This window comes from Paralichthys olivaceus, chromosome 14, assembly GCF_024713975.1.
Source record: "Paralichthys olivaceus isolate ysfri-2021 chromosome 14, ASM2471397v2, whole genome shotgun sequence".
In the NCBI taxonomy this organism is placed as follows: Eukaryota; Metazoa; Chordata; class Actinopteri; order Pleuronectiformes; family Paralichthyidae; genus Paralichthys; species Paralichthys olivaceus.
The window spans coordinates 17,351,346-17,374,752 of record NC_091106.1 but is presented as its reverse complement, the minus strand read 5'-3'; the positions used below and the strand labels follow the sequence as shown (position 1 = coordinate 17,374,752).

Here is a 23,407-nt window from a genome sequence, read left to right as displayed (position 1 = left end):
GTGTGTGTGTGTGTGTGTGTGTGTGTGTGTGTGTGTGTGTGTGTGTGTGTGTGTGTGTGTGTGTGAGATGAGGGACTGATGTGTTTCCATGGCAACATTATGGTGGTCTGTGCAGCTCTCTGGGCTTGGTGGATAGTGGATACACTACCTTGAGTGCTGTGTCCTGAGAGAACGTCGGAGTATCGGAGGTTCATGTGCGTACTGAGGGCTGAATAAAAGCTGCGGCACGGTGATACAGTGGTTAACCTCACAGCAAGAAGGTCGCCAGTTCAAATCCAACTTCTCTCAGGAACCTTTCTTTGTTATGTTTGCATGCTCTTCTGCGTTTCCTCCGGGTTTTCTTTCTCCCACAGCTCACTGACTGTAGATAAACCATATACATGTAGGTGTGAGTGTGAATTGTTTGTCTGTGTGTGTCGGCCCTGTGATACGCTGACGACCTGTCCAGAGTGAACCCCGCCTTGGTCCATTATCTGATACGTCAACTCTGATTGTAGTTTTCTTCACCCTCACAGGGAGTAAATCCCAGGACGGCAGCATCTCGGAGATGGAGGAGCTTCCTGTTCCCCAGAACATCAAGATCAGCAACATCACCTGCGACTCCTTCAAGATCTGCTGGGACATGGAGCCTCGCAGCAAGGAGCGCATCACACACTACTTCATTGACCTGAACAAGAAGGAGAACAAGAACTCAAACAAGTTCAAGCACAAGGTAACGGTTGAATCAGCACAGATAAGACTCTTCTCACTGCAGAGAGATGACTCAACAAAAGGCCTCAAGTAGAAGTGTCACTCGATGGAACCTCACAAAGAAAAGGAAGGCATTTGTAGAGAGTAAGAGGATTTGTAATGATGTGATTCAGTTTGTAGGAAAAGTGAAAAATCTAATGAGCTTGCAGAGCACAAAGAAGGCAGCATGTGAGTTTAAATATTTGACCAAACTATAAAAACATCTTCCCAATGATCATTCAGCTCCAAAACATTATTTCATCTCTTTATTTAAGTGTCCTTGAGATTAAAATGTTTTTTTCAATAGCTGCGCAGCCAAAAAAAACTATTTCAAACATCATTTTCACACGCTGAGGAAAACGACGTTGTACGGATAATATCAGTTGAGACAGTTTGATTAAGTTTGATGTTTGAAACCTGAAATGACAATACGCGGCTCAAACACAGGTAAGCATGTAAGATGACCTGTCTTTAGGCAAGGAGATGCATTTCAGGGTGGCTTTTGTGCCATTTGTCTGAACACTAATGGGTTAATATCACACACACAGTCTGTGTCTGAGAGTAATTGCATCAGGAGCAGGAGGAAGAAGAGGAGGAGTACTTACAGACTCCTTTTATCATTCTCCTTCCTCTCCTCCTGCAGTCGCCTTCTGGGTAGTAGTTAATGGTTTCTCCTCTCTGATATGAACAAGGATGTGTCTGATCATTTTCTCTGCCCATTCTGTTAATCTGCTGTGTATCTGTGTCCACATCTGTTGAATATCTTCAGTGTCTAAATACTGTATTTTGATCGGTGACCAATACTGTTTGTGCAGCGATGGCGCTGACTCTGTTGCTAGGCAGGGGCTCCTGGTCCAATCAATGACCTGCTCACACCCACAGGGACTTGTGAAGAGTAAATAGTGTAAAACATGTTGCACATACAGTTCATTAAGAGCAGGGACAGCTACAAACTACATCACTTAGAGACATGAAGTGAGTGCGTTTACGAGCAGATGACTGCCAATACATGAGAGACGGCCATAAATGGAGAAGTACCTCCTGACTTCCCGACACCCTTCCTCTCTCCCTCCCTTCAGGATGTTCCGACCAAGCTGGTGGCCAAAGCCGTGCCTCTGCCCATGACGGTTCGGGGCCACTGGTTCCTCAGCCCACGCACCGAGTACACCGTGGCCGTCCAGACCGCCTCAAAACAGACCGACGGGGACTACGCCGTCTCCGAGTGGAGTGAGATCATCGAGTTCTGCACCGCCGGTGAGAAACACAGGTCACGGGTGACATCACACATTTCAACAGTGACCAACTGAACCAAAGAGGACAAGGGCAGAGACGGAAGAAACAATGGAGGAGAGGACACAGCACAGTGAATATTAAAGGGAGGCTAATTTATACTGAGTGCAGGCAAAGATGGATGGAGTGACGGAGGAGGGGAGGGGTGAGGAAAGGGAGGGATTAAAGGAAGGAGGGGAGCTGTGCTGTATATCATCTGATGCAGAGGTCACAGAGTTCAACATCGCAGGCTAGAGGCTTAGCGTGGGGGAGGAGGAGAGAGATGATGGCGTGGAGACTGGAGAGCAGAGTAATCAGAGAGGGTGAGGAGGCCAAAACATACTACATGCTATCACATGTAGTGGCCCGCGCTCCTCCCCCCTTTGTTTACTAAGGTGCACATGCAAACATGGTCACAATGACATGTTTATGTCTTCAGTTTACCATAAACTAAAGTATTCATCAAGCGTAGATGTTGTCCTGAAGTCAAGGTGTCACGAAGCTTCAGGATTCAGTCAAACTTTATTTATATTGCACCTTTCAAGCAAATCAAGTGGAATTCAAAACACTTTACACGTGATTAACAAAAGATAGGATATTAAAAATAAATGAAATATTCAGATTTATCTTAAAAAGGCTCAAGGTCTAAAAACTGTTCTGACAGCTTCAATGCTGAGCAGTTTTTCTACAACCTGCTAATACAACAGTAAAAAAATAACGTGTCTTCTTTCCTTTTCTTCAGAATGAGAGAGCAGAGAATTTTCCCTTTTTACTCAAATTGTCCTCAGTTCAAGTTTCTGGGGCGAAATTGCGATTGTGCAAAATGCCTGCATCATTATGATTTTTTTTTATATATGCTTTGGATCAAGTCCACACTCAGTTGGCAGAGCTGTGTAACATGGTGGGGAGTGAGAGTAGATTATATTATAGGACTGACTTGAGAATGTTTCTGTTCTAAATGCTGAGTCATTTCAGCCTGTGAAAAAGTATGGAGATGTTAGGGAGGGATGAACGTCAGGATCCCTGAACACATATTCAGAATTCACATTATACACACTGGTAAAATAATTGGATTTCTCATAATGATGTTTGTCATTTTCCTTTCACGATAATTAACGATTTGTTCTGTGTATTTGCAGATTATTCCACAGTGCATCTAAACCAGCTGCTGGAGAAGGCAGAGGCCATCGCTGGCCGGATGCTGCCTTTCTGTGTCTTCTACAGGAACCAGAATAAAGAATATTTTGACCATGCCAGGTAAAAAGACCATGTCGTTTTAGGTTTGATGCATTTGACATCAGATTGAGCGGTTTGTAGCTGTGACCAGCTGAGGATTCACCTCCGGAGTGAAGCCTGATGATTAGATCCATAAATCCACACATCAAACTACAGAAGCAGAATCCAGTAACATCCTCCGCACACGTACTGTACGGTCGAATTCAACAGAAAATAAAGCAGCAAAGCCTTGTTTAACTCTGTCAGACAATAGCAGACAGTTGCTCGGGGATGCGGGCGAAAGAATAGAGGGAAAAAAAATCATACTCGTGGCAGCAAAAGTCTGTTTCTATGTAGGAGGAGAGTGTGACAGACAGAGGAAGAATATCGCTGGAGCTTCAGCGTATGTTGCTTTAGTAGATTGTGTCTTCTACACCTTCCTGTCTCGTCCTCCTCTTGTGTGTTGTCGTTTTATTCTAATGGCTCCTCTCCATCCTCTCTGTCTCTGCACTTAAGCCTCAGCTTGTGAGCACTCTTTTGTTGGAGCTTTAAAACATGACGTCATCTGCACAGGCAGATTCATCCCGTTTGCTGAGTTGCAGCTGCCACCGAGTGCTTCTGTTAAACTGCACCATCATGTGGTGATCAACAGTATGGACGTGATGAGGCCTCTGATCGTTTGACCTGGGCTGGGAGCTGTATAATTCTATAATGCCCACAACAAAGCACCAATTATGAATATAATGACAACCTCTGGAGTGATAGCTCTATAATTACGATTCATAACTGGAGCTTCGGAGATTAGATTTGCTCTGCGGGGGGAAGATGTGCAGCTGCCACAATAGTGTTCGTTGCTTTGAATGTTGGTCTGTTAATTTGCAGCCTGGAAGCAGCTTTTGTTTTTTGGCAGTTTGTGGGAATAATAAAGAAAAGCCTGTCTTTTTTTTCAGTGAAATTTTCTCTCTAGAGGACAAACTAGACTCCGCTAATGTGATTACAGTTTAAGAAATGCTGAAATTACATCACATAGTTCTCTGTGCTCGCTGTGTTTTATATATTCAGACAGTTTGCTCCCATCTGTCACGCTGTCTCAGACACTGTCTGTAATACTTTAATGAAACTCTGGCAATTCAATGATTGGCCCCAGAGGGAAGCTGATGATTGTTTGCTGTATCTTCACGGCCCATTTCTTCTCTTCTATCCAAACTCCAGGGAGGAGCAGGAGAACCGAATGCTGCCGTCAGTGAAGGACAACAGTGGCAGCCACGGCTCACCCATCAGTGGAAAGCTGGAGGGGCTTTTCTTCAGCTGCAACACAGAGTTCAACACAGGCAAACCACCGCAGGACTCCCCGTACGGTCGCCACCGCTTCGAGGTCCGGGCTGACGCGCTCTTCAACCCAGACACCAACCTGTACTTTGGGGATTTCTACTGCATGTACACAGCCTACCACTTCGTTATTCTGGTCCTAGCGCCGAAGGGCTCCAGAGGTGATGACTTCTGCAAGCAGCGTCTTCCTTTGCTCGACATCGGCAACAACCCTTTCCTCACCTGCAAGCAGATTGAGGAGGGCGATGGCGGTCTGCGGTTTCATCACGCCCAGGACGTCATACTGGAGGTCATCTACACGGAGCCCGTGGACCTGGCGTCGGGCACTGTGGCCGAGATCAGCGGGCACCAGCTGATGAGTATGTCCACGGTAAATGCCAAGAAGGACCCGAGCTGCAAGACCTGCAACATCAGTGTGGGACGCTAAGAAACAGCAGATTGTAGGAGAGCAAGGGAAGGACTCGGAGGTGAGCGACCTCCACACACAGGAAGTCCACATGTACTGATGAAGCAGACCAACACATGCATGAAGCAGCAGATTTAGTAGACTCCCAGACATGCACACCGACATATCTCTGACACCGCTCTGTACTCCGAAGAGACCGACAGTCCCAAAGAAGAACGGAGGAAAATAGAGGAAGGTACTCACACTTTGACACCTGCACCATTGTCTCCCTCATCTTTAAAGGGTCGAAAACATACATTAGAACACACCTGAAGATGTCCACGCAAGGGACCACCAGCCGAGACACCACCACAGACTCATCCATCCATCCTGCAAGTCAACTCTGGCGTACTGACCAAACCCTTTAACTCTACTAAAAACATGGGCTGCTTCTATTCAGTTTCCTGTTTTTTAATTTTGTTTATGACCTTTGCCTTGTTATTATTGATATGCTGTTGATCGAGCGTCCACAATCTGTGTGGACGGGCATTTAGTTGTTTCTTTGACGGTTTCTCTTTTTTAGAAATGTTTTGTTCTTTTTCCAGAGAAAATCTGACTTCTTTTTTTTTTTTTTACTTCTACTAGTGGCATGAAATGGTACTACGATTTTTCTAGGGCTGCAGCATCAATGGTCATCTTTCTTTAAACCAAAGGTTTAACCAGACATGAAACTGCTGTGGAGTCTAATGCAACAACTGCTAAAAATGTGTACTCACTAAGTCTCTAATGTCAGAGTGGGAACTTCTCATGAACCTTAGAAAGAAGCAGAATGAAAGCTGACAGTACCTCTAACATAGCAACCTTTTCTGTAACAGTCCTTCTTTTACTGTAGTCAGTGGAAAGAAAGTAGAACCATAAACTGTGTTTAGCAGAATAAATGTGAAAAAATATTTATTTTTTATTGATATTCATATTGTATATATATAGAAAATTATATAAACCAGAAGTGCACAATGTCAAACACTCTGATCATTGTCAACAACAGCATTTAGGGGAATTAACTAAACAAAGGCAAAACGGGGGGGGAGGGGGGGAGACAAATTCGACAGCAGTATAACTTGCACTACAATGTCAAAGCTTCACCATCATTTACATATTTTCCAAGGTGAACATGATAATTAAATTGTCACGATTTAGATTTACTATAAAATTCAGAATGCATATCATAGCACAATGCAGGACTAAAAAAACTGACAGGCACAAACACGACAGGATTGTCTCACTGATTGCATTTAAACATTTGCCTTTTGTTTTGCCAAGACAGCACTTTTCGAAATTGCAGTCTCCACATTAACACTGGGCACAGCTGTCCAAAAATAGCACTTTGGCAAGAAAAAAAAGTGCCATAAATATACGTAAGGTAATATTAAAATAACTAATATGTAACTAACACCAAGTAGTTACAGCGCTTCATCTTTGATACGGACTAATGCTACATAAGATACGCTTGCTACATCGGTTTTGTAATGAGATATGTCACGACATGATAAAGGATGTGTTGCTTTTGGGACGTATAGAAAAACAAAAAAAACTCTGCAGTCGCCCAGAATTTCAGTCAGATTCTCTCCAACTTCCATCACTGTTCTCCTCATGTAAAGTGCATCCACATAATGAGCATGGCATGAAAATAAAGACCAGGCCCACCAGCTTCTCAGATCTGATCGAGTCCTGTTAAGTTGCATTAAAGTCCCACTGTGAGTTAACTCAACTGGTCTTGGTTGAGTCCTGTTGTTTACTGAGCAGGGCCTCCAGTAGACGGAGCCTCGCTTTGAGGTTCTTATACTGGCAGTACTCCTCCGCCATCTGTCCACGGTCCTCCTTCTGACAAGCCCTGTTAAAAATACACAGAAGAAAGACGATGCAAACAAAGGCAAAACTTTTTTTGTAGTTTCTTAACAACCTGCAGCAGCTTCCATAACTGGTTGATAGTCCCTATGTTGCCTTACTCAGATTGCTATGTACAGTGTGTATTGTAATCAAGATCTGACTGTATCGACTTTGGACGACTAACATGTACAGTACAAAGGATGTGAACAGTCCAGAGCAAACGTCTTCTATCTCTTCGTCTCTTTCCTGAGCTCTCTGTGCTGTATTAACGTTACGTAAGTGTGCATTACACACGTCGTACCATTACGACGTCATTTCTTTTGTGGATGTTTTTTTTCTTTGTTTTTCACACGCCGTTGTTGAAAACCAAATGTTCCAAGTTTATTAAAAGAGAAAATAAAATTCAAAAAGCCAAGTAGTTTGGATGGAGCTGTGTGTGTTTGTTATATTGTGTGTGTAACGTTTACCTGCCAGTCTGCATGTGGAAGTGGTCCTCAAACTCTCTGAGTGTTTTGTGAAGCCTCCGCTTCTCTGATCGAGCGACTCTGAGGTGATCCAGTAATTCTGATCTAAATGAAGGAAGAAATAAACTATTTATTATCATCTTTAAAATCATCATTATTAATCTTTATACTCACTTTTTAAACTGTAATGATGATGTGAAAGGGCTAAAGCTTAAGAAATATGAACTTCCAGCTCACTTTTATCCTTTTTTCCCCCCTTTACTTCCCAAAAACAATTAAGGACGCAGTCAAGAGCTGTTAGAGCTATGTGCAGAATCCATACCTGGAAGCTTCGTGTAATGTTGCCATGGTGATGATCTGTGGCTGGAGACTCTTCGCCTCATCCAGCGGAGACACCAGAGGTGTTTCAGACATTTCTAATGAAGGCAGCTGCAGCAAATCGTCTGAGGACACACACCTGGGAGATTTAAGCCAATGTGGCTGCTGCCTGGGGCTTCGCTGTTTGGGATGACCTTCATCAGAGCCCTCCTCTTCTTCCTATGTGCACACAGAACACATATACAGTACTATTAACTCTGTGGTTATTTATAATCGTCTACTCATTAATAGAAGTTTAATGTAGCTCTTACATCCGGCCATTAGGTGGCAGTAGAGCGACACTGCTCTGGCTCTAAGAGGCTGAGCTCAGTTCTCTCCTCATGTGTGAAAAACAGCACGGTTGTCAAGATGTTGTCTCTGTCTACAAACACATTCCCTTATTCAAAATTCAGTATCAGATGGTTACTCACAATGGTCGTAATGACGGTCGAGGCCGCAGAAAAAAGCAGAAGCTGCTTGAGAAGACGGTACCGGTCGTAGAAAGGTTTCATGAGAGTCCGCTCCTGCTTTGTACTCTGACGACACAAACAGAAACCCCTTTGTTATTGGTGATTATATACAAATAAAAAGAAAGAGAGAGAAGAGAATCCAACCACTCAGGTAAGAAATAAGAGATAAACACAGTTTGGTCTTACCGGACGTCCGTGCAGACTCTCAAAGTAGAGCAAACACTTCTGCATGCTAGTTTTCTCCATGGTCATCTGGTAATGGGTCATCTCCTGCATGAGTGGGCACAGGGAACATTGTAAACTAAACATCAGTAAAATAATTTGACAGATGAATGTAATGCTCTGCTTTGGTATGTAATATTGCAAGAGAATAAGCAAATGTGATTTTGTCAACCTTGATGTGATCAGGCAGGCGAAGCTCTCTCCGTCTCTCTTTCAGTCTGTTGGATATAATGTTGACGGTTTCCTCCACGTTTGGCTTGGTGTTGGTGTTGTTGTTGAGTTGCTGCAGCTCTGTTCCTGTCAGTGCTGCCTCGCTCTGGTCTGTGTTGGTCCTGCGTGTTTTGGAACGTCCCCGTCCTCTCAGCCCTGCTTCTTCTGTTTGTCTCAGCTTTAGCTCTGAAGGGGAAAACAAGAGGACGGAAAAATAAAGGACATGAAAACCAGAACCTTGCAAATCTAAAATGTGGAGGCAAGAACAGCAACTTGTACTTGACTGCGTGATTATGGTTATGTAACTGACCTTTAAGCTGCTTGCGACTCTTGATGAGCTCCTTCATTAGTCTGGCCATCTCTGGATCTGCTGTTTTATCATTATGAGCAGGCTGAAAAATAAATCATGACAAAATCTCATCATGAACAGTACAGCGGCTGTTTTTAAGATCTCTTTCGTTAGTCCCTTGTTCTGGGTCTACTCAGTTTTCATAGCAGTCAATGGCCTGTGTGCTGCAGCAGTTTATCAACCAGTTGACTGAGGATGCCTTGTGTAACAACTGTAATTTTTTCCATGGACCAGCAGAGGGAGTAATTTACTGTAGTATGCATGAGGTGTTTGAGGTAAGCAGCAGCAGCAGCATCTGTTTAGACCCTAAACATCACCAACAGTCAGGCACGTGATTAAAAAAACACAGTAAATGAAATCCTCCTTGGCTCTGAGAGTGCTGGTTATGTGTTTGGTAAAAAACTTTCATTTTAAATTATTTAAATTATTTTTAAAAAATTAAAAATAACGTCCAAACAGCTCTGATTCTCCCTCCTCACCTTATAGTGCTTCTCCTGTTCAAAACGCTCCTCAAAATGCCTGATCCTCCTCCTCAGGGTGTGGATGTGTCTGTTGAGCACTGAGATGGACACAGAGCCCTCGTCTGGTTCTGTGTGGATGCTGCAGCGAGCCCTGAGGAAAGGAGAGGACACATGAGTCATCAGGACTTTCTAAAAACAAATATGAGTAACTCATTCCTACCTAACCCTAACCCAAACTACATCCAACCATGCATCAAAAACATAAAAACTGTGAGCCACTATTCCTATATATAGCTAGTGAGGAAATGATCTTCTTACATGCGTATGTGTTGTGAACTCGGTGGAGAAGGGGCTGTATCGGGGTCTAAGTTGTAACGCAGGCTGTGGCTGAGGTTGGGGCAGCGCGGCGAGGGAACAGGGCCGTCAGTCGTCATAAAACAAGACAGAAGCGGGCTGGTGTTGGGGCCTGTTGGGCTCGACAGGGTATCGTCTCCTGACGTGTCCTCAGAAAGAGTGGCAGTGGTGGGGACTGGACTGGACTCTGATGAATGAGGGGAAGGTGTCTGTCCTGTAAGAGAGAGAGAGAGAAAGGACAAAGTATTAATTAAAATATATAGAAATTGACTTTTTCTTATTTTTCATTATGCTAAGACGGATGGGACAACATGAGAGAAGGGAGAGTGGAGAGAAAGGGTGGAGGATGTAGAAAAGGAAACAAGAGGGAGTAGAGAAGGCAGGAGAATTATAATTTTTTTGAGTGTTTCTAATCTTTATAGTTAAAAAAAAACTGTTTTCTCGTAGTGTTTACTCAGATCAACCGTGAGAAAATACAGGAGAGGAAGAAATAAATCTACTTTGGTGTCATGGTATCAAAAACATTATATATTATGGAATATATGTACCTCTTTGTGGTGTCACTGATGGTTGTACAGTGATGCTACAGTGACAGCATCGTATCTTTGAGTGCTGTTACTCAACTTATCGAGAAAAGACACACCCAGCTATGGGAAATGATGAAACTCGCCGATCATTGAAAAGCAATACTGACTGTTAATGAGCATTTATAAGGAATTACAGCATCTTGGAAGATGCTCTGAAAAAAAGATCACAAACACTATAAATAAAGGTACTAGTACACTATGTACAGAGTATGGCCCTTGCACTAATGGACTGAAAGTACTCTACTGTGATGTCCTTTGAGAACACAATGGCATAAATACATTTATGATATAGATTAAATAAATCATTGGTTGAGTGTCATTATGACTTTTATTTACTTTTTGCTAAGGTGCAAGAACAAAAATCTTAATTCAAAACCTTAAGTATTATCAATTCTGTATATCATGATGTGTGCGATGTCTTACCAGGCTGTGATAAGTCAACCTTGTTATAATCCTGAGCGAGTGATGGTGGCGAGTGGAGGAATGGCTTGTGGGTGAAATAAACATGCTCTTCGGTAGAATAGGGCTGTTGCTCAGCAGGATGGCTGTCCTGGATTTGGGAGTCTACTGCCGCTGGCAGGGGTCCCGAGTCAGCCTCCAGGGCTTGCAGCTTGAAAGAAGGGCTCTGGAAACAGAAGCAGAACATGGCTTCAGGGATGCAGACGGACAGGGGGAGGAGATGTCAGGGAGAGGTGTCGTAGTTTGCGTCTTCAATGTTTCACACACTGCCCAGGAAGCTGGAGAAGTCCTGTAAAATCATCTTATTCCCTCCGATGAAAAGAAATATTCTGGGTGTTCTCCTTGTCCTCTTGAGAAAGGTTGTAGTCAAAGCAGAGCTTTGCTTTTGATGGTATCTGAAGCACTAAGAACAAACTTGTGAAAAAAAAGATCTTTCAAAGCTCCCAGTCAAGTACAAACACTGATGGAAAAGGTAAAATCCAAAAACAGACTTTCCTCTGCTGTAGCTCTCCTCAGGTCTCAGCCAGGCTTTCAACCAGCTGAATGTATCCCACTGACTTCAGTCAGTCAGTGAGTCAGATTCCTTACGCGCATCAGCATCGAACGTGGGACCCTTAATAAGCAACACGCCTTCCATTTAACAGTACTGCTGTGAATCCCTTCACCAGGTCGGTGTGTCTGTGGGTGTGTGAGTGTGGAGAGCGCAGCAGCCCCCCCCCTCAAAGAGAATCCCTACATCCACATGGTTTTCCGTCTGAACGGCATTCCCGGCAGCTCAGCTACTGAACTGCCTCCACATGGATTATTCATCATGCTGAGGAGGAAGGGGGTCGGCGGGAATGCCGCTTCTGTCGGAGCGTGCAATGTGGGTGTTTGAGCGAGGGAGGAGAGGTACTATATGACGAGGCGTTTCCACGGCAACGTTGTCACACCGAGTCTGTTTGACATTGCTGCAGGGAGTCACGTAACCGTTTGCCTCGGTGTGTGAACGTGGATGTATATTTAATGAATTTTGATGATGAAAAAAGATTTGACTGAAAACATTCTGATCTCAATGATGATGATATAAAGCAGATTGTTTTTTTTGTTATTTATTATTGTTCGTTTAGATTATCTGACATTCTCAGCATCATCATCGACAGCAGCACCAGATAAGGGCTTGGTTTCTCCTTTCTCATCCTCCTCGGCTGTTCATTCATAAAAAAAAAAAAAGAAAAAAAAAAAAATAGAAACGCTGCTTTGTGCGTCACAGAGGAGGTGGAGGGAGTCAGGCTGCTATTACTGAAGCGAAACACCCACAGGCAGGCGAGTGCACACCTACAGACATACATATAGATGGGCACACAAATGCACAGGCGCACAATCACGCACACAATCACCAGAGGTATCGATGGTCCTGTTGTCATAGATACGCTTAACCGAAAGGTGTTAATTTGTGTATCTAAAAAAGACTGTGGGGAAGGAGAACTTACGTCATGGCTGTTGTTCCTGCCTCTGCAATCATTGTGACTGTTAGAAGAACCACGACAACCTCCTCCTCCTCCTCCTCCTCCTCCTCTTCTCCACTGTAGGAACAGACTCACTGATGAAGGCACATCCCTGAAACCCTCACTGACACACTAGTATGTGCCCCACCCAAATATAATGACACGCATAGGGAGATAAGTCAGTTACTATAAAATGATTTATAACTTTTTCACTGAAGAAGATTTTGAATAGTTTCTTTGACTAAAAATGTAATAAAACCATCTATTATTATTGATATTGAAGGAAAACTTTGGTCTGTTCTGGTGTCATTACTGTCATCACCTGTTCAATTGCATAATATTCTATTGAACTCATTGAACTTTAGGTCTCTCACAGTGCTTTTTAGTTGCACTAGTGCATTGCATCTCACTGGTTTGCAAGCCTAAGGCTACAAACTCTGTAACCTGGCTTTCATGGAACGATCCAGTCCGACTAGACTTTAAAGATACAGTGTGTAGAATTTAGTGACATCTAGTGGTGAAGGTGCATGTTGCAGCTGAATACCTCTCACCCTCCCCTTTCAAACATGACAGAGAACCTGTGGTAGCCTTCAGATGTCATAAAAACTCAGAAGGTGTTTAGTTTGTCCAGTCTGGACTAATGTTGAAAACACAGAGAGGACCCCCTCAATGTAAATATAAAGTATTTAAATACAAAGGGCCCCTTCTGGGGGAAAGAAAACAACAATTCATGATATTTTGATGAAATATATGAGTGAAAACATCATAAGGATTATTTTATATTTAATTTTTGCCAATAGATCCCTTTCACCTATCTTACACACTGAACCTTTAAGTAGTTGCCTTAGGAAATGATTTAAAGATTGCTGTTTGTTTACCTTCCCATCAGGCTCTTTGCTTTTGTCTTCTGTCTTGTACTCTATGCAGCACAGCAGACTGAAAAACAAAATTATGTCAACAACATATATCCATTAAGTATTACGAATTTGTAAGATCAGAGACCATATGACTGTGACACACATTACGATCCATCCATTCTGCTCACAAGTCTGATCTTTGCTATAGTATGTACCTTGAAGGGCAGACAGTCATCTGGCTCTGCCGTTAAGGTTATGGCTTATTTATATCCGACACTAATGAGGCACAACTGAGATGACCCGTCCTGTGGCTGTCTGGAATCAGTGCGCCACCATGCTAGGTCGACCCAGTCAAACTAGCTCGGTCGGTCTGCACCACGTGAAACCCTGTGGCAGTCGGTGTTATTTGGACTGGAATCATATCAAAACCATGACTGTGAGCAGCGCATTGCTACCATAACCTAATTCCCATTTGACTGCAGGGCTGAGACATGAGCTGAACTGAGGAATTGAGTGCAGGAATAAGGGGCTGATCTAAAACTACTAACACATCCCGTCTCACTAAAGTGCTCCAGTATTCATGCTTGTGTTTGATCCTTGGCAGAAATGCTTTGTTATTGAAATCTTTTATGATAATACCTAAGAACAAATCTTTTCTGTAGAAAAACAGAACCAAGTAGAATCAACATTGTGATTGAATTTGTCTTCATGTGGAAGCTGTCCTCTCACCTCTCTGTATGTTGATTCTGCATTTGGGTTTTTCTCTTTGATCCATTCGTTACGCAGCAGTCGCAAACTGATGTCTGCCCCACATTTGTAGAGGCCTGAAAAACAATTTAATCCATGAGATATAACCTTCCAGACACATAACATAATAAAGGACTTTGCTCTATATACATTCGAAATATCATTGTGCTACACTTCACTCCACAGGATGTATTATTCAGCATATGTGTGAGGCAGCAGGTACGTCGTTTTGAACACATTTTTACAGGTCTATAAATAAATGTGCAAGACCACAGAAACTGTTGATACTGAATGAAGAGTTGTGAGTACTAGAGTTTAAATGGAAAGGGAGAATGGGAATTTAAAAAGAAAATACAAGAGTCATTTAAAAAGAAAACAAAAAGACAAGATGCAAAGACAACAAAACCTAAAAAACAGAAGGAGAAAATTAACACTGCACACCAATGAAGAGTCATCTCTAATGGAAGAGGAAGGTGTCCATATGTCCTCTTCCTTTTTTACTTCTGTCCTCTTTGTCTCTTTAGACAACGAGTTGAACGGTGACACCTGTGAAAAGGTCCTGTTGAAGAAAAATAACACAATTTATTTTATTAATGAAAACTGATGCATTTGTGTGTGTAAGGGGAAAATATATTGCGTGTGTAAGGCAAACAGCAAAGACTCTCACCCCTCTGTGGTACGCATCAACTCTGATGGTGTCTCTTGAACCTTTTGAAATTGTCCGCTCTGGTGCAGATGCTGCTCTGGCCCTGGGTCAGCAGGGCAGAAGGGGACACGGCCTGCCTCTGTACATTTCCCCTTCTCTTCCAGAGCCTGCCGGTCTGAAATCAGCCTCTGAATGTCAGCACTGACGTCAGAGCTGGTTTCAGAACTCTGCGTCAGAGTGTCTGCACTATGGAGGGACAGAGAGACAGAGGGTGAGGACAGGGAGAGATGAGGACAAGAGATAATAACACTACTAAGGCATCCTTTTGAAAATATTTTAAAAAAGAACTGCTGTTCTGTAGCTACAATAATGTCATTAACAGGTGTTTTTGAATAGTTTTTTTAATAAAATGATTATAAATGGATTTTGTTTCAGATGCTCTGTGGCCCTGTTATCCAAAGTCTTTGATTAAAAGTTCAATTGTAGAGGTTTTCCTGAAGAACAATAAGGCTACTTAAAACCAACCAGTGCAATTTCAGTCCACATCATTTTTTCCCCACACTCATGTGAGGTCAATCTAATCAATTCATCTTTGAGTCCAAGTGACTGGTGAACATTTGAAGAAATTCCCAAAAAAGAGAATTGAGATCACCAAACCAAAAACATGTTTTGTGAGGCCACTGTGACTTTGACCTTTGACCACCCCAATCAGTTAATCCGTAAGGCATTCTTGAGATAGCATGTTCACAAGAATCTGATGGGCGGACAGACAACATGCAACTGCAAATTAGTCAAATCAAGAATAACAAGAATGTGATCTTATGACACAATGCAGATATCAGTGAAAAGATCCAACTAAATCAGTAACATTAAACAGTAACACTGGCAGCAGTAGATCCATGTTATGTTGGAGGGAATACATGCATGTACAATCTAAGACAGCTGATTTTAAGTGTATTACTCAGCATATCACAAGCCTAATATGAGTTGTGTCCCACACTTACTCCCTGAGAAAACTGTTGGCCTCTGCAGCAGGTGGGAAGAAACAAATGCATGACTCAGCAATGCTTGATTTAACGCTACAGAGAGGCTCTAATGAGCTGCTCCCAGCCAAAACAAGCACAACTCATTTGCTGTGACGTGAACCAAAAGCATCCCATCTGTCACATACTTGGGCAAAACGGTGTATGACTCCAGAGCTGTAACCTGTAGCCCGACGGGACAGTGCAGCAGCAGCAAGAAACTAATGACTGTTACTGAGGCCATTAATCAAAGAATGAGCCGAGCAGACGGCTGTCTGCATCATGATCATGAATTACTTCTCTGCTTCAAGTCCCCCTTCCTCAAACATCTTTCATCTGAAGACAAGAAAGGCAAGAGTGGCAAAAACAAACTGAATGAACTCATAGGAAGTTCTGCAGATGACGCTCAGCAGACGACCCTGCAGCGTCATTAATGTATATTGTCTCAGAGCAAAGTAAACACTACATATATTATCCTAAGATGCTAAAATTTGTCAAAGCCCAGATGAAAATGTTTTAATTATTGACCTCGGCTTCAAAGCAACCACATATACGCTCTGGAAGAGTACTGTGCATGAGTAGACTCAGGGTTGGTGTCACTGATGCAGAAGCAGATAAAACAAGTAAACATCCTTTCCTGAAATGCCTAACCACACAGCAGTCTTGTGCACCAATTACACGTGACAGTCAACAGCTCGCTGCATTGGAGGGACGCCAAAGACATGAAGAAAATAGGGCACAGACGATAAGTACTCAATAGTCAAGAGCACAAGTGACACACAGCGGCAGAGAGCTGGCCCAGCCCCTTAAATTACCCATTACCCCCACCATCACACACACACACAAACACAAACTGCACAGCCCTGGATTAGAAAATTATTTTCTGAATGACTTTGTTTCAATGACAGTTTCCCTCTCAGTCAGATCACCATGTCTCACATAAAATCTGTCAGTCCCTGCGATTTTTGGAATTGGCCAAATGTGTTTTTCCTTCTTATAATAAACACACAACTGTACAACCCTCATTAAAGAAGGCTGATCTGGACCTGCCCACTCTGTGACCTACTTGAAAATAACTTTCTTATCTAAGGCGTTGGAGGAAATTATTGTTTTTCAGGTTGACATCTTTTACTGTATGAGTAACTTTCAGAACTCTGCATTGTGGCAGAGAGAGCCCTACTTTTAAGTGACAAATGATTTCCTTGCTGCACATTAAAGTAAAAGCTCCATTCTCATTGATAGATGAGTAGTAGATAGGTAGATCCACACTCCATCCTTTTGACAGTATCTTGAAACTTGGTCAAAAGCTACTTTTTTTATTGTCCTCATTTTTGTCTGAATTTGTTTCATGGGTCAACTTTGGATCCATTGTTTTCTCCATGGTCTTCAGGTCATTTGCTGCTCTTCCACATCAGATGATAGCTCAAATCTAAAGGCTGTGTGTCCAAAAGTTTCTGTGTTTATCAGGGAACTTGTGACCTCATGCATCCTTTCCTATACCTTCACCAAAGTGTTGTTTTACAGGTGTGATAGGTGAGAGCTCATGAGGCCTCAGCAGGAATGTTTTATGTTTTGTGTTCTGAGTTACCATCCTGTCTCTTACATTGAGATAAAATGAACCTTGAGAGAGTCTCTGCTCTCCCCATGATAATGATGATCCTGACATGAATTGTTGTGACCTTGACATGACATCTGTTCTCTTCCATATGGTATAATACTGAAGTGTTTCTGTTGTTCTCTTGTGTGGCTGCCTGCAGGTGAGATGTACACAGAATCTTCTCAGATCTGTGAAGCAAGAACGACTGAGGCTCTTCAATTTGACTTGTGAATTCACCACAAGGTTTTTGATGTAAGATGATGAACCTTCTCTTGCACTGGGTGAGGAAACCGTGTCTGTGGTCAGGGCAAACTGATGGATAAAAACAGTGATCTGGCAGGTGGGTAGCTGGAGTGTCGTGCATCAAAAAGAGCTGAGGCAATAAATAGAGTGCTGTGTCTGTTATGCACAGACTTGGACGTCTACCAACCTTTTCCCATGTCAGCTGGGAAAGACACACACACTGCACATTTTATTCCACCTGTTGGACTAGAAAAACTGGCCCACATCTACTGATGACTCATTTTCAAACTGACGCGTGTGGGTGGTTTAATTACAGTCTGGCTATTCAGACATCTGGCTGCCATGCTGCAGCCTTTGAATATTCCTGTGACCTTCTCTCACTTTACTTTATATTGCACCACAACATTATCAGTCACTACTTCATGCTTTTTCTCCAATAACCTCTCAATTGATATGGATTCCACCAAGGACAGATCGTTTTCATTGCACGTCTGCTTCAAATCACAACAAGAAAATGTTTTTATCTCGGTTTGCGCCATTCAGCAGATCTCTCATCCACACAGGAAACACAAATAAAGACAGCAGACAAACAAATACTGGCGCACATGGCCAACTGCCACAACATGAATCAGCACGCAGCGAGCATCTGAGTGCACATAGACAACATGTCACATGCTCACTGACAGCAGACGGAAACAGATATCAATGTAATTGAAGCTCGTGGCAAAGTACACTCACGAGTTAAAAATATATTATTGCCCGGTAACTTTGAAGTTCGCCACAAGCAGATGACTGTTATTATTATTCTACTTCTCTGCTCCATCCAGCAGAAAAACAGTGATGCCAAGTCACTCACCATTAGACTGAAAGGATGGTAGCGACACAAGCAACAGCTCAATTTCCTGTTGACTACTTTGGTGGGGGGGGGGCATTTTGTGTAGCCAGATATGTAGCTACCAGTGTTTATTACTACCTGCCTTTAAAGTAAGATTGTTCATGTCACAAACAGCAATGATATCCTTTCATTAGATTTTCCGTTACACCACCAATGAATAGCTCTAGGTTTTTAGAGGGAATGAGACCTGATCTGATGTTAATACAAAGCAGCATCCATCCCTATGACAGTACCTTCTGAGTTGAGCTTGGATCCAAACTGTTTGGTCACAAGAACTCGTCGCTGAGACTAACGTGGTGTCTCCCTTCAATCTGTCCACGCTACTTTGCTCTGAGTGACAGCTGCTGGGTCGGACCTATGGAGGACAACACGAGTGAACAAACACACACCACTGTAGAGATGTAATACAACCTCAGAGCATATTTGTGCACTATTTTTTATTGAATTAAAGACTTTTTTAAAACCTTTTTTTGTACTACAAAGAACACATTTAAAATGTATTACTTGTATGACTATATTGACATCTAAACCGCTTTTTATGTATATATTATTAATTCCTAGTAACTGTAAAATATTCAATCAATTTACAAAACCTGGAAGCAGAAAAGTGGAAGGCAGTGGATTAACTAATTAAAAAATAATCTTATTCAGTTCATTTTTCTAAAAACGGACACTTATCTATTACAATTTGATGAGCTCTTTAGCAACTACAGGTCTGATGCCACTCAAATCATAGCAAAAAAAAGAATTTAACAGCCTGCAGCATCAATCCCACCTTTACTTTAAAGGTTTCAAAATCTTACTGCATATGGACAGCAAGAAAATGTATTCAAAACCTTTGTAAATGTTATTCAGGATTTTTTTCCTAAAGCTTTTTCCTAAAGCTAAATAATTAGTGATGGAACTGAAATACTTCATAAGTTATTGTGCTACATGTACTAAATGTGTTGAGAGACTGGAATAACCATGGCTACTATTTATCAGTAAGTGCTGAGATCACGCACTGAATAATTCATGTAATTAAAAAGTGTTAAGTTTTCGTCAGAGACAATTTAAAAAAAACTGTTCACCTCAAAGTGGGAAAGAGCCGAGAGGGTGGGAGGAGGTGGTGAGGAGGAGGCGATCGAGGGGGCCTCAGTGTTCTCGGCTGGGACTGGAAGGAGAACGTTCTGATGCTGGAGAAGATGGAGCAACAGGGCATTGCACACACTCTGCTCCTCCAGCATCCCAGGTCCTGCTGGAACACTGCATGAAGAAGATGGTGGAACAACATTGCAGTGTCACATAGTGACTGCCATGTACTGTGTTTACCTCTAAATGCTTTAACACAGATAATTGTAAAGGGTTCCATCTAGTGGCAGAACACAGCACAGACATAAGATAAACTACTCAGACTGCATATGGTGAAATAAAACAAAAAAAAGACATTCCTCTTAACAAACTAAAATAATAAAGAAATAATTAAGTTTCATTTCTACATGTGAAACTTCTACATTTCAGAGATATGTGAAGATTCTGACCACAACATTGACAAGACGTGGATGTATTGTTGGTATGTGTAAGTATATTCAGCTGTTGTTGACATCATCCATTCTGGGCTTTATTTAGGTTGTATCGCATGTACACATAGTAAGTATTGGTTGCCATAGCGAACACCCAGGGGAAGAGAATGTGAAAAATCTGGGTAATAATAGATATCGGTTTGATGTGAGAACAGAAGCAGTCACGTGGATTTCATAACAAGCACATTCAGGAAGTCACAGGGAGATAGAAAGTAGCATGGACATATATGCAGGAGTTATTTGGGGGGTACATTGTCAAAGAACATGTCACACATGTGGCATGTGACGCACTTGTGCTACAGGGTTTCCCAAATACAGGCTGTGCTCAATTGAGGTAAATCTGTTGCGTGCAGTAACCAATTATATGCCCTTCAGCCTAGCAAGTATTTACTTTCTACAGACTATGGTGTCTACTGAAATCCTCCATATCAGGCCTTAATGTTTTCACTGTCTCTATTTATATAGCACTATTTTATTCTTGATAACCTCTCAAAGTGCTTTACAGTACATTTATACATTTATACATATATACGGTGCATCTATGCATCTATGCGCTGCCCTTTCCCTTTTATACATCACTCACACAATGTCATTTGAGATTCCGTATCTTGCCTAAGGACAGGGGAGGTAGGGAATGAGGGAGACTGAGGTCGAACTACCAAACTTAAGAGTTAGTGGATGACTTGGGTTACTCTATCCCCATCTAAACTGCCAGAGTCCCTGCATTGACCTCTCACCCACGACCACACCAAAAATCAACCTGCGGGATACTCTGTGCTGTAATTTCTGTCAGTCATTGAAACTTAAACTTTTTGAAATATTTTTCAAATCTCTCAAGAACAAAAATAGAGCCAATATGTTCCTAAACATACAGTCGCTATTGTTTGGGACCAAACTTTTTTTCAGCCGGATATTTTGGGATATATTTATCTCTTATTCACTCTTCATTCAATACAATTATACCATCCCTTTCCTACCCTGTTTGTTGTTCTGATTCCTGTGGAACCAAACACAGAAAGCACATGACGTTCTCTGACCATCTACACTGGGTTTGGGTTGCTGTAGCTGTAGATTCTACAGCTACAGCAACCCAAACCCACCCACCCTCAACTTTTTCCAAGCCTTTGACACCAACTCAACAGCCCACAACCAGCTCTTCTTCCTCCGGCTATAATCGTCTGACAACTTCCCAAGATATGCAGAACTTCAGAGTGTGACTAATTCCACTGACATGCCTTTATCTTTCACAGGAAAACAAGTCTATGGACGTATTGTAAATGAGACTCTTGGGAGACTGAAAGCCTGCTGTATATATCGCCTTTATTTTGTAATGTCTTGATCTACACTATAATGAATGTTGTGATCCTGCCATATAAATAAAATTGAATTATATTGAATAAATATAATGAGTCTTTTCTTCAGTGGCAGAGTCTAATAAGTATGTCTTTCCCCCGGAAAGATTTGATTTGTTTACAGTGACGTCAACGTTCTATAAACAAGAGAAGAGAAACGGCCGACAAAATCCTGACGGCCTCTGTGATATCTCTCTGTCTTTCTGAGTTTCATGCTCTCCGTTATCAACCAAAAATCCACAACCATTTCCTTGAAGGGACGAACATGACTCCACCCCAACTTAGTGGAAAATGGAGCAGACATACGAGCACAGATGCTGATGAACTGTGCCCGACATTTAGAATGCTGCTCTCGTGACAACCAGACAAAGCATCATTTTGTACATGTGGAACTGACAAGCTAGGAGAGAGAACATAACCATTTGCATGATAATTCGTTGAACTCTGAAATGCTGTTGATCATACTAGGAATCTCTAGGCACTCGCCATGGCAAAACTGGTGTGAAAGTCATCATTAAAAAATGTATACACAGGGGTGAAAACACAGTGACAAGTTACTAATCTGTTTTTAGGTCAGAATGTTTCCTGAATATACTGATTTGATGAGATGAACCTTGTGTCCTAACAGTGGTTTGAATAGGATTTGAATCAGACACGAAAAAAGCAACTTACTGAAATATACAAGGCCCAAAGATGGTTGCCAGGTTTTCCACAGGCATGTGATTTGATTGACTGTGAGCAGCCACTCTAGACAGAAAGTGGATGAGGTAAGACAAAATAATGAGGCTGTCGGCAGGGAGGTGGTGAAGTTTCTCTCTCAGAGACAGGTTCAATTCTGCCTTATCTGCATATGCTGAAAATAAGCAAAAACATCAAAACGGTATCAGTGGATATAAAGCATGTAACCAAATTTATATTGCATTCGTTGGCATAAATTACTTCCCTGTGTTTAATGCCTGGTTCCTTATTTGAGGCTATATGTCCAATGAGATTTGCAATTTTGCACATATTTTGCACATGTGAGAAAAACTAAAAAAATCTGTTGCTGAAGGACCTTGAATTAGTCTAGTTTATTATTTTCTTATTGAACATACAGGCAGGTGAACCCAGGTTACATTAGTGTAAGAGACATGGCATATTTTGGCACAAACATGAAACATGAAATTTGACCCTAACAACGTCTGCATGATTTCCTCATACCTGAAAGGCTTAGAATGAGCTGTTTGCGCTGGGGTTCAGGCACCACGGGGGTGGGCAGCTCCCGGAGGAAGAGTTTGAGTAGCGAGGCCACAGTGGAGACATCAGCCTCTTCCTCCAGGCCCACTCTCTCTCCATGGTCCCACAGCTGCCTCAGCTGCCTGGTCCGCGCCACGGAGCTACACAGACGAAACAATCCTCTGTGATGCATTCCTGTGATGAGAAAACACATATACTCAATCAGTGCTCAAGCATGTGACGTTGGGGTATTTGTTTTAGGGATGCATAGGGTAAGATGAAGGATGTGCCTCTAGTACCATTCATCTCCAGAAACTCCACCATGTCTCTTAACACCAGAGGTACTCCACGGACCATCTGCCCTTCCTCCCTCAGTGTTTCCAAGGCAACACCAAACACACGGCTGGCAGCCACTTCAGGCTCTGACTCCAGGCTGGGAGCTGTGAGCGCTGGGCTGACCTTAGCGCTGGGCCTCAGGATCCTCACTGAAGACGGGTCGTTCTGAAAGGAAACAGGACAAGCACACAGGAGTTAACTCAAATTGAGAAATTAAATTAGTTTATCTTGTTTAGTTAATTGGTTGGATGGTTATTAAATTAGTTCATCCTGGATGTTGGTGTTGACACGGTCCCCAATGACCCACTTTATGATGCTTTAAAAAACAGTCAGGACACAATGAATTGCACATTTTTGGTTGAAATGACGTAAAAGTCAATGTAAATTTAGCTTTTACACTTAGTAGAATAACATTAAGTAAGTTTTAGCGTCATGTTTCACACTTTTCTTTATAAACGTGGAACTACTTGCTAATAAAACTGTGACATTAGCGGCTGAACACACACAAGAGTAACGAGACAACAACAGACAAACTTACACACAGCGACACCGACGCCCTCGCTCCCATTGTTCAGCTCAGCGGACAGTGACATCTCTCCATGTTCTCCCTGGCAGACGTGTTCTTGCCCTCCTCCACTCCACGAGCCCGCCTCTGAAACTATCCCGGAGTCCCGCACCAGAGGAGCAATGGCCGCCTCGGT

General features: G+C 42.4%; 2 protein-coding genes across 3 annotated transcripts in view; one reads left to right on the top strand and one right to left on the bottom strand.

The window, feature by feature from the left end:
* phyhiplb (phytanoyl-CoA 2-hydroxylase interacting protein-like b) overlaps window positions 1–7,232 on the top strand; it is a 19,261-nt gene extending 12,029 nt beyond the window's left edge. Inside the window, exons 2-5 of the mRNA XM_020097960.2 lie at window positions 516–712; window positions 1,809–1,983; window positions 3,138–3,255; window positions 4,426–7,232. Of these exons, the coding sequence (XP_019953519.2) occupies window positions 516–712; window positions 1,809–1,983; window positions 3,138–3,255; window positions 4,426–4,969 (1,034 nt within the window). The 3' untranslated portion in view covers window positions 4,970–7,232. The remainder of the gene's footprint in view (window positions 1–515; window positions 713–1,808; window positions 1,984–3,137; window positions 3,256–4,425) is intronic.
* LOC109636309 (protein FAM13A-like) lies at window positions 6,506–23,407 on the bottom strand. 2 transcript variants are annotated; one of them, XM_020097948.2, is made up of 21 exons: window positions 23,245–23,407; window positions 22,670–22,871; window positions 22,356–22,565; window positions 21,828–22,008; window positions 19,312–19,486; window positions 18,475–18,596; window positions 14,506–14,730; window positions 14,280–14,397; window positions 13,821–13,915; window positions 13,113–13,170; window positions 12,220–12,312; window positions 10,712–10,913; window positions 9,666–9,915; window positions 9,366–9,498; window positions 8,848–8,929; window positions 8,500–8,723; window positions 8,292–8,375; window positions 8,067–8,171; window positions 7,601–7,815; window positions 7,282–7,383; window positions 6,506–6,818 (listed from the first exon to the last, which is right to left on the bottom strand). In XM_020097948.2, exons 1-21 carry the CDS (start codon window positions 23,272–23,274, stop codon window positions 6,692–6,694), a joined length of 3,033 nt encoding a protein of 1,010 aa, XP_019953507.2. In that variant the 5' UTR covers window positions 23,275–23,407; the 3' UTR covers window positions 6,506–6,691. The 2 variants fall into 2 exon arrangements, with proteins under 2 accessions (XP_019953507.2, XP_069394934.1); XM_069538833.1 differs by lacking the exon at window positions 12,220–12,312.